The 12,109-nt window shown below is 34.1% G+C and overlaps 1 protein-coding gene across 1 annotated transcript; it reads right to left on the bottom strand.

The window, feature by feature from the left end:
- Positions 1-307: 307 nt before the first annotated feature.
- Positions 308-5,444, bottom strand: LOC127674437 (odorant-binding protein 1b-like). Its single transcript, XM_052170224.1, has 6 exons — positions 5,394-5,444; positions 4,812-4,951; positions 3,841-3,914; positions 2,125-2,235; positions 1,320-1,421; positions 308-432 (listed from the first exon to the last, which is right to left on the bottom strand). Exons 1-6 carry the CDS (start codon positions 5,442-5,444, stop codon positions 308-310), a joined length of 603 nt encoding a protein of 200 aa, XP_052026184.1.
- Between the last annotated feature and the right edge of the window lie 6,665 nt (positions 5,445-12,109).

The following is a 12,109-nucleotide window of genomic DNA, read 5'->3' as shown; positions in this document are numbered from 1 at the left end:
CATATCATGATTTACAGATGAAAGTAAATATGAAGCAAAACATAAAATTAATTTCTGTGGTTTTCTTCCCAATGGCTTTCAAATAAGAGAAACAATTTCAAATATTATGAGATTTTCCATAATAAGTATATCATTTGTTACACAAGAGTGATTTTAGAAAGTATATTTGGTAGATATTTATATTCCTTTTGAATGAGACTCTTTTCACAAGATCATTATTGCAACTCAAATCATTTTATTCAATCATTCAAAAAAGGAAGAACTGCTTATAGATCATGAAAATTGGAAATAAAGGCAATTCAGGAATTTAGTATGCTGTATCCTCACTGCACAGGGTAGGGAAAATTTTATTCTGATAGCAAAGGTGAATTATTGATGATACTGATTCCATGGTCAAGGGGTTATGATGCAGAATTCTCATCCCATTTTTATCTGTACCAATATGAAAGAGAAAAAATAATACACAATTAAACTGACTGCAAGATTTTGTTCTTGGGTTTTATGGAGAAAAAAATGATTCTAACGGTGTAGACTATGGAGAAAGATTGGTACAGAGTCTATTTCTATCCTAGAATGCACCCATGCCTTGTAGTTTTGATTTTGTAGGAGCAGTTTCTAAAGTAAATAATGGCATTGTGTAGTCCTGCATGAAAATTTAGACAGTTTTCAAAGAATGTGTTGATGAAATCAACAAACTTACACCTCATCTATAGCAAATAATATTCCACAAATCATATGTAAGACAAATTTTCAAATGACAAGACACAATTTCATCATGGATTCCTCATAAATAGAAAAATATTACCAATTGTGAATGAAATAAAATTCCTTAGTATTATTCTATAAATTGAAACATTCTCTTATTCTTTCTTTCCACTATAAGATTTTCAGCTTTAAAGAACAAGTCTGTGTGCATGACAATGTCTGTGTGCATTTTTCTTCATTTTGAATGCAAGTTAGTCTTACTAACATTTTAACCTCAAATACTTTGATGTCAAATATCAATATAAGAAAGCATGGCTCTTGTTTCAACTCACCTGTAGATGGTACTTTACTCTGGACAGGTATCTATAAAAGAAATTTAGTGGGGTAATGAATGACAGAACTGATAACATAAAAATATAAGGAAAGCTCCCCAGTGATAATTCCTGGCAATGACAATGTAATGGTAAGACATAATTTGATTTAATCTAAATCAGGGACTTCATTGTAATAGATAGATGATAGATAGATAGATAGATAGATAGATAGATAGATAGATAGACAGTTGTAAACAGATATACTAAGAGATGACAAAAAATAACATGCATTAAGGGTACCTGTATCTAGGACTTCTCGCATGCTTGCTGGTGGAATGTCCTTTTCCTCAGCATATTCAGCAAGTTTTTCCTTTTGTTCCTCAGTTAGAGGCTGACCTTTTCCTGCATTGCATGAATTACAGGGTCAGAGATCTGTTCATGAGAATCCTGCATAATGTGCATTGCTTCCTTCGTATCCCGCCATAATATGATATGGAAAATATCATCTTCTCCATATTAATCAACCCTAGATCTATCAGTCCTGTCAATAGGAATTATCCCAAGTGCCATGTACACAGTCAATAAAATCTAAATGGAAATATGGCATCATATTTTGGTATTTCACAATGTACACACACACACACACACACACACACACAAATAAATAAGTACTTGCCCATAGAACTCACTTATCACATTCCTATACACTTTCAAAACCACAACAGAATCTTCAAGTAGATTCAATGTCGGATTCACATTTTTCTAAGTCTACATTCTAGCACTCATGCTTCAATTTTCTACACCTTTACTGAATTGACACTGAAAATGGTCTGAAATTAGGGAAAATCACATTGGCTCCATGTTGTCTAGGGAAGAAATATGAACATGAACTCTTCAATCACTTCTTCCATCACCCTCAGTCTTCAATGTCTTAGCTACTGAAATTTCAATAGAATGAACTAGTTGGTCCACACACAATCTAGTTGTCAGTACAAAGTACTTTGGAAATCCTCTAACAAGGTACCAGGGGGCTGGGAACTGACTTAGTCCTTATTTGCAGAACAACAATTTTGTTACTGTTTCAGAGATCTACTGCCACTCTTACCAACAACAAAAAGCAATTTTGTTTTCCGACTGGCTCTGTCCACATTCTCACTATAAAAGAGTATGTTCTCTGATGTTGCCTTCACAAGTTCATAATAATTTTCACCTTCATCTGTAATAGTAATGGAAATACTTCAAAACATATATCATTCATGCTTCCTCACAGTTGATATAATCTGTTTCCTGTTAAGTATTCAAATTTACTCTGACTCAAGCAATCTTCTCTCTGTTCACTAATATATGAACCATGTCTACATAGCTATTCCTGTGGCATTCATTTTACATATTCTGTCCAATTATAGTAACAAAACATTTCCACTAATTAAACTTGATTAAGAATCCTAGGTACAGACAATTTTACTTTTCCCTGATTTCCTTGTGTCAAGCTAGTCTGGGTGTTCCTGAAATTTTAAAAAACAGGATCTCAAAGGCCAATTGTTAATGTTGTGAAAATAAAAAATAACTTCTTTTCTCACCATAGTAATTGTTGATGGGTAAATGTGCACATGAAGAAATTACAGAGTACGAATTCCTAATATACACAAAGGTTTTTGCCTTGTACAATTATAGAAGAAAATGTGGTAAAGAAAAAGGTTTTAGGGATTACCACACAATGATATTGTGTGTGTGTGTGTGTGTGTGTGTGTGTGTGTGTGTGTGTGTGTGTGTGCAAAGTACTTTTTTGTGTGGTCCTCTCTATGTGTGTGTACATATGCCTGTGTATATGCTTGTACTTGTGCTTCTCTATGTCTATACTTTTGTGTGTGCATGCTCATGCTATGATCATACACTTGTATATATACATGGGAATGTGTGTATGTTATGCATGTTGTGTGTGCAAGTGTGTACCTCTGTGTGTATTGTGTGTGTGTGTGCGATGTGTGCATGATTTCTACTTACCAACCTTTAATAAATGATAAAAGTTGGTCAAAGGAAAGGAAAAAGATTTTTGGAACTCTTCTCTTACTATTTATTACAAGACTACTTTATAAATGAACATATAAATGTACATGTAAAAATAGGTAAAACTTTTACTCACCAGTTGACTGTGTACTCGGTTTTTTTAAAGATCAAACCAAAGGTCAACTTGTGCATTACTTAGTTGAATACTGTTGCTATTTATTAAAAAATTTCTTACAAAATTAAGGTAATCAGTCATAAATCGTTAAGCTGAATTTGTCCCTGCTTTTCAAAATTGAAGCTTTTAATTCAGTAATCGGAATAATACAATCTTTACCAAAAAAAAAAAAAGGATTTTTGAAATAACAGTTAAGTAAAATATTTATTATTCAAAGGTGATAGATTATATTTATAATGTAAGTACATGTGAGCCTAAAGCATGGACTTGGCAAAGATGTTGGAAGCCATGGAGCCCTACCATAGAGTAGCGGGATTGGCAAATAACAAAGTGAGATACCATGTAAAATAAAAAAAAAAAGAACAGGAAAGATTTTCTAGAAATAACTTTTCTGTAAGAAACTTACTTGGAAAATACATTGTTATTGGTATTCAATCTTTACATAAGAGTGTGACACTCCAAGAAGCCATTGGGCAATTGACAATGTATTCAGACTAGGCAGCATTGAAATATTAATAATTAACCTAGGAGCTAAAATTTCTCTACATCCATGTACCTTTGGCCTGCTGTAGTATCAGGATGAATGTACACAATCACAATTCTTTGGTCATAGAGAGTGCTCCCTGATACTGTACTTACACTGATTTCTAAATGTTTCTCCATCTTCTTGCAGATATCCATTGACTGTGGTCAATGAGCATTGTCCATTTTGACTAAAAATGAAAGAGGAAAACCATGGTTTATTCTTTATCACTGTTGAATTCATATTAAATATCTTCAAGTATTATAACACATTTTGGGAGGTAAAAGATTAATGGGGCTATCAGTGTACAGAGATCGGATCTAATTACTTATTCCTCCCTTGAGTGTGCTAATTCTGATTTAGAAAATATCATCCTGTTTATACTCATATATATATATCTTACTTCATTGTGCCAATTTTGCCTCATCTGTACAGAGGTAACTTCCTTGTCCAAAATTTACTCATCATTATGTATGTTTCAATGTGTTAATTTGCTTGTTCCACTATAGACATAATATATGGACATGTTTATATGTCTGTATTGTAAGTGCTTTCATTTATGATCTTCAAATTTTGGCTGTAAGAGAGAAATGGTTCTAAGCATTTTTATTTTTTAGGTGTTATGGACTCCTGAATTGAAAATAGTCATTCACATAACAGAGAGAAAAATCTTTGAACATAGAGCTTCAAGAAAAGGTGTTCAAAATAGATAAACCTGACCTATTTGTGGAATATTGTTATGAGATCACTAATTGAATAACATAACATGTATGACTTTGACTTAAATTGTTACACCATCACCTTACTACAGAGGAGTTCTTTAGAATATTCTACAATCTATCACAGATGAAATTATTCAATGCCAGCCCACAAACTACAAGGTTCCCCAGGAATCAGTCATTGAATTAGAAAGAGTATCTCTCTGTGTGGTATCCAGAGCTGCCCCAAACCAGAATGATATAATTGCATGCTAAAAGTAGGGCTTCAAATTCCTGACCAGTAACAACATTACCCTGTGACTTTCACAACATAAAGGAAAAGAAAAATGAATAATTTTCTCAGGTTACAGTCTTGATAATATGCTTACTTGACATAAAATTTGACTTTCATTATTTTACATCCCTCTTCACAAGTAATTTCACGAATAAAGATTTCCAGAGGACCACCTTTCGCTATCTTGTCTTCATTATCAGCAAGGATGGCAACGGTTTTCCATTTTCCTTCTAGCTGAAAAAGCAACAACAATGGCAAAAATAAAAACCACAGCAGATCATCAGATAATGTGTTGGTGTACTCATCTCTGATATCAATACCTGAAATCCTTAAATTGACATTAAATACCAATCAATACTGTTTCATTTATTAGTTGAAGATTGTGTTTCTTGAAATGATGTAAAACCCATAGCAATTTGATGACATCATTAACACAGAATCATGGAACTGAAACTGCTTATCTTTTCTCCTCATATACTCTGCATATAAAAACTCTTATTTTCTTTATTTCGATGGTTTCATACTAGTGAAAATCTGATTGCAAAAGTATACCTGATAGAAGGACAGAAAGGTTATTTCATGCAGATGGACTTGCATGGATTGACTGGCTAGTATATCACATCCAAAGAAATATGTTATCAGTGAAGCTCACACATACACACAGACATGAATTTACCTGAGCATGAGCCAGTCCAAATGCCACTGCTAGCAGCAGAAATTTCACCATCATGATTCCTAACTTTGCTCTTCTGCAGATGTTCAGATTAGGAAAATGGTTGTGAAGGACGTGAACCTACAAAGCTCTTTATACAGTTAATTTTGAGGAGGAGCACGAAATCAACCAATGATTCACCAGCATAACAACCCACATCTTTCCAGGACTTCCCATTGGGCCATAATGGATAGAGTAAGACTTCATGTTCCTAAACAAATAAGATTACACTAAGGCCAGGATATGCTATGTTGATTAACTGAGCATTCCTGTCAGAGTGAAAGGACTAACTCTACACTAGCATTAATATCTAAAGATTTTGGTCCAGGATTATAATGGTAGATATAATGCACAGTGCATGTGCATATACCCTATGCAATTCATTTAACTAAAGTTGCATGCATTTTCAGATACATGCCTAATATTAGCCTAATACTGTATAGTTAAATGAATTTAAAACTGGCCTGAGCAACATGAGTGATAGTATCAAAATTCTCAGATACTAGGTGCTATAATCTAAGGAGGGTCTCCTATAAGAATACAGTCATCAGTATTCCTCTACTTTCAAACCTTTCCAGATATAGGCATCTTTGTTCATCTACCATATTATATTCTACTGTGATGAATAAAGATCTACAAGAGAAATCTTTGAAAAGTTAATTGAACACATAATAGAAAATGTGGTAAGATATCCAATGGTAATAAATACAAGTATCATTCATGAAAAGAAGTTTATGCAAGTGTAAAAAATCTATTGAAAAATGACTTTTTTAAAAAATATAGATTTTTGCAAATGGACTCTATACAATCTTGAAATTGTGATTTACATTCCCTAAAGGAAAGACCTTTTCTGACTAGATACATCTAACTTTATTCAATGCCACAACCAAGATATGTTATGTCCACACCAATAAGACCTCATCATCTAATTTAGGGGTAATCAAGTAGAATTTCAGGACTCTACAGTACTTTTTAATCTGCTAGTCCTTCACTTGAAACACATGGAATTACCCAAACTTAGCACTGTGGCATTTTTCTTTTATAACACATGACATATAGCTACAACATTTAAAATGTTAAAGCCCTGTTCTTCATGATAATTTCTTTAAATTGTTATCTATTTTTACCTCTATTTCTTTTACTTTACCATCATTATATAATTATATCATTTCCTACATCCATGTTATTCCTCTAAACTGCCATATGTACCTCATTGTACATGAGTACAATGTACTCATATGTACTTCCAATTTTGTTATCATTTATTTTATAAATGGTCATTATGTTCATGAGAGTATTTAAATATGTATATATGTATGTATGTGTATGTACACACAAACAAGCACAAACACAGACTAATTATTAGCTGATCAATCTGTATAATGTCAGTGAGTCAGAGTTGTGACTGTGGGAAGGCTATCCTCCCCTCATTTGATGTCCTGTTTTCCTGCTGGTGTTGGGCTCTATAAATTCCCTTTCCCTACTATTGGGCATTTCATCTAAAGTCCCTCACTATGAGTACTGAGACTCTCTCACCTCCCAGGTGTCTGGTGCATTCTGGAGGGTTCCCCCAACCTCCTATCTACTGAGGTTGCCAGTTTCCATTCTTGCTGCTGGCCCTCAGGGCTTCAGTCCATTTCCTAATCAGCTCTTAAGACTGAGGACATCCTGACCTTTACAGGCAATTGGAAGGAATTAGAAAATATCATTCTGAGAGAGGTATCTCAGACCCATAAGGACATGCATGTTATGTACTCACTAATGCATGGATATTAGCCCCCCACAAAAGTACAGGGTACCTAGGATATAGTCCACAGAACTCAAAAACTTCAACAGGGTGAAGTGCCAAGTGGGGAAGCCTCATTCCTACTTGGGTGGGAGAACAAAGCAGTCACAAGTGGAGAGGGAGGGAGGGACCTGGAATGGAAAAAGGAGGTGGGGGGAGAGGGTAGAGGGGGAGGGGAACCTGATCTGGTATTGGAGATGTCTAGTTTAAGGCTCACTGGTTCAAGAACTCAAGTGATTCCTAAACCTTTACCTGAAGTATGAAGCTAAGAAGAATACAAAACACAGAACATGGAATCGTTGTCTTTCTACTTCTAGATTACATTACTGAACGTGGTTTTGTAAGGTACCTGTCATTTATCTGCAAATGCCATGTTTATGATATTCTTTACCATTGAATAATATTCCATAATATCTGTGTATACTGTCATCATTAGCCATTAGACAGTTTTAAGGCCCTTAGTTTATTTCCATTTCCTAGCTGATATGAACTTAGTAGCAATAAACATGGGTGAGCAAGTATCTGAAAAAAAATCATGTAAAGTCTTTTGGGCAAAATCCAAAAAGGTATACAACTGAGTCACATGGAACATTTATTTTTCCTAGGACAGATTCTCCACAGTGTTTTTCAGAGTAGGTAAACAACTTCGCAATCCCATCAATTGGTGTCTCTGATCATCTCCGCCTTTTTTGCTTTCTGTAGGTCTGTTTATTTTCTTTTTTAAAGAGTATATTCAAGTCACAGTGGCACAAAAATTTGTGTTGTGTATTTTTTGACACTTTGTGTTTTAATTTTTTTGTATATTAGCAATATTTGTTCAAAGCTAGTATATTTGCCTGTAGGGCATATAATAGACTTTTCCTGTCTGCCTGATGGCAATGATCATGGAAATTCACAATTCTTTTCTGAACTAGAGGGCACTGATAGGTTCAGGCATTGGAAAAAATACTGGCTTTTCCTATTTTTCTCACTTGTGTTTTTAAGAGGGATTAAGAGTTAGTTGCAATGCCGAGGTAGCACACATAACCTTGATTAAACTCATATGGATACAAATAAACTAAAACATAAAAAATTAAAAAAAATACTGTGAATGGAACCTGTTGGATTGAAGGGTAGTCTTGTAACCTTGAGATTACAATCTTATATCTTGGAGAGAAGAGTTATCAGAATACCTTAAATTTGTGAAATTTTCAACAAATAAAATTTTAAAATAGAAAAGCAAATTACTGGAGTTATCCCTGACAATTCACATATTCAATTATTTTTTTTAAAAAATGTAGCTGTGGAATACAGAATGCAATTTGAAATTCTCAGAGATTCTGTTCATTTTTTGTTTATAGACCCATATAGTTTTTCTCAGTAAATCCCATCAAGTTGTCCCCAAAACAATCTATTGATCTGTGAAACTTTTGGGGTATATGTGTTCTCCCAAGTTTTAGAAATCTAAACATAATATTTGAAATGACCTTGGATTTAATTCTTTCTCCATGTGTATTTGTTTTCTGTTCGCTGCCAGTAAGAATGAGAGGATAATCCAATTATAGAATGATGATTTGCTTGTGTTAGTTGACCTTTTCAAACCAAATGGATGATTCACTGATTTCTGTTTCTCATGAAGTCATCTGCTGTACTTCTTAACTTGGTTCTCGGGAACAATATGAACAGGGGAAGGCACCTGCATGTTTTCACAGTTCCCAAACATCTGTGTGGATTTAATTACCCCCACTATTTTTCGAATAATCACATAATGTACACAGAAACTGAGTAACATGTTTTATGATTTCAAACTCAAGTATTGTTTTATATTTTCGGAAAGCATGAATTCACTTGCTAAATGATTGTTCCCATCTCATTATTTTCTATACTTTATAAGTCATTACTCATTTATGTTGCGTGAATTTTTATTACTGATATTGAAGTTCCTTTATGTAGTATTAATACCTGTCCTATTATACAAAATACATTTAAATGTCTTCACAAATACATGAATTTTTATCTATAATTTATTTATTTTAACTTCAAATAGATATCCCAAATATCTAAATTTTCATAAATTGTACTTCTGGAACTCTCTACTTGCTGTGTGTCTCTGTCTCTCTCTGTCTCTGTTTCTGTCTCTCTCTGTCTCTTTCTGTCTCTATTTCTGTCTCTCTTTCTCTCTCTCTGTCTCTCTCTCCCCCTTTCCCTCTCTCTCCCTTTCTCTCTCTCTCTCTCTCTCTCTCTCTCTCTCTCTCTCTCTCTCTCTCTCTCTCTCTCTCTCTCTCTCTCTTTCTCTCTCTCTCTCTCCATACCTACCTACCTTTACCTCTATGTCTATCTCTTCCTTCCTAAAAAATGAAGATTTTTCAGTGTTGATTTTTTATTTTTTTATTTTCTCATATATCTGAGATTTTAAAGCTTCAAGTGATCTGTAATTCTAAATCCTTTTAAGATTTACTTCTTAAATATATTGATATCTGATGTTCCCAAATCTGACTCTATCTATTAACTACAGGAAATGATTCAGGAGTTTCTCATTACAGATACTCATTTTTTTTTTTCAAAAGATAACTACATTGTTAGGGAGTGATTTTTTTTAATTCAAATATTTATCAAAATTCATCTTCATAGAATATCCTCAAGATATCTGTTCTTTGTCCTTGGGCAAATCTGTTCTTTAATACTAGACATTTTCAGTGTCCTTGCTTTAGTAAAACCATATGCATTTTTATATTTACTACTTTACCCCAATGCCACTAATTCCCAAATATCTAAAGGTTAGTAAAGTTTACCTCTTCTATCCACTTCATTGTAAACCCTAGCATAAAGCCTTCCATAATTACTCATTTCACTAAAGTACTTTCGATATGTCCAATGTCGAAATTGTCATCTTTTAACATTATCAGTGTTTCTAAATTTTTGTAACCTTTGCCCCTTACATGCACAGATCCATGCCTCATCTGAATATAGCTTTACTGTATTGGCAGAAATGACTCTAAATTGTTGATTGCAGACATTCTTATGCATCAGCAAATGAGTTTACATTTAATAAAATGTTCTTTTATGTTTCTAAAACCTTCCTTCTGAATATATACTAACAATCTCCTTTACATTTTCTATTGAACAGAGTATTATTGTTATTCCCACATTAATATCTAGATTTAATTCCACTCCATTATAAGTAGAGAAACAAATTGTTTAAAAATCCTGAGGTTAAAACTGTACCAAGTTCAGTCAACCATGAAAATCTCAAAAGTAAACACTATTTTAGTTGAGTGACAGTCACCACAAAATTCCAAACCTCAACACTTCCCTATGGTTTTGGATTCCCGTCAAATCCTAGGCAATTTTGCCTCACCCATTCACACTGAGTTCAAATCAGGATAGGTATTTAAGAATTTCCTTCTTCCTTCTACTTACGCTTCTCTATGGCATTAATGTTCCATGAAATTTCATGTCTCCAGAATATGAGTTTGAGTGTACGAATGTACACAAAGTTATTAATGATTTTATATCTGCAAAATGATTGTAGAATACTAAATAAATTTATTCATTCCCATTTCTTTTTTTCCATGTATAATAACAAATCAGTTATTGCTGGGGACAGCAAACAATGCCAGGGACTGCCTGCAGTAGGCTGTGATGGAGACATCTCAGAAGTCCGCAGCAGCTCCTTGTAGAAAAGGATGGTGTTTGGGACCCTGAGAAGCAGGACACGCTTCCCTCCAGGGGATCCACCATCTGAAATAAGGGACTGCCTGAAGTAGGCCCAGATGGAGACATCTTCAGTAGCCTGTGACAGCTCTTTGTAACAACAGTTGTTCTCATTTCTCCTAACCTTAGCCCTAGTCAACGGCTATATAGATTTCATTTGTACATGACTGTTTTTCAGTTGGCCTTGGTGTGCATAATTATTCCTTTATATCTGAATTTCTTACTTCTTTCTCCTTTTGCTCTGGTGAAATCTGTGAAACTAGGTGTACCCTGATGTAATGATTCTTAAACAATTAAATATTGAGGCATGGACCACGGTACAATACAGATCAGTCCTAATGACCCAGGTGCATGCTGTGTGTTCTCATCTTACAAACAATGCAATAACTGCACAATGGTAGTTCCAGATTAATGTTTGATTGCAAAGAAAGTTTCACAAAATTATTAGAAAAAGAATTAGAGCAAACATTGGGACCCCAAAGAAAGAAAAAAACTATTAAAGTTATGAAATCAGCTCTGCACAACATTTGAGAGTGGTTCCTGGATAAGAAAGTATGGAATATGTTAAAGCTTAGATTAGTAAAACTAAGTCAGAACACTGGGATTCTTAGGACAGTCATTGTGTGCAATGTGTAGAAGCAGAAAGCTAGGGGAACTACAGAGTTAAAGGGTTAACTTGATTCTTTCTGGCCACTGCCTGGCAGTTTTGTCCATGTGATTTATCATTAGAACTGTATAAGGAAATGCAGGTAGCTGGCCTCAGAGCTCTGGGCTCTGAAGTATAATAGTTAAAGTTAAAGTTTAAATAATGATAAGTTTGCAATTATTATTATTTTGACTATAGACCTGGGAATAGGGAAGCTTGAAACTTTGCACTGGAAACTGAAGTAGTATCTAAAGATTTTTTGGATTTCCTTGGCTTCTGTTGTTATGTCTCCCTTTTTTTCTGATTTTCTTGATTTGGATAGTTTCTCTGTGCCCCATGGTTAATCTGGCTAAGGGCTTATCAATATTGCTGATTTTCTCAAATAACCAGCTTCTAGATTGGTTGCTTCTTTGTATAGTTTTTATAGTTGATTTCAGCCCTGACTTTGATTATTTGCTGTCTTCTACTATTGTTGTTAGTATTTGCTTCTTTTGCTTCTGGAAATTTCAGATGTGCTGTCAAGCTGCTAGTGTATATTCTCTCCAATTTCATTTT

The sequence above is a fragment of the Apodemus sylvaticus genome, chromosome X (assembly GCF_947179515.1).
Source record: "Apodemus sylvaticus chromosome X, mApoSyl1.1, whole genome shotgun sequence".
Lineage (NCBI taxonomy): Eukaryota > Metazoa > Chordata > Mammalia > Rodentia > Muridae > Apodemus > Apodemus sylvaticus.
Note: the sequence above shows the minus strand (reverse complement) of the source record. Positions and strands in the feature narration are given on the sequence as shown.

Coding starts and splice junctions, on each gene's coding strand:
- LOC127674437 (XM_052170224.1), bottom strand. CDS start 5,444: ATGGTGAAATTTCTGCTGCTAGCAGTGGCATTTGGACTGGCTCATGCT. Junction 3,915..4,811: donor AAAGTCAAATTTTATGTCAA/GTAAGCATATTA, acceptor TTTCATTTTTAG/TCAAAATGGACAATGCTCAT. Junction 433..1,319: donor GCGAGAAGTCCTAGATACAG/GTACCCTTAATG, acceptor ATATTGGTACAG/ATAAAAATGGGATGAGAATT.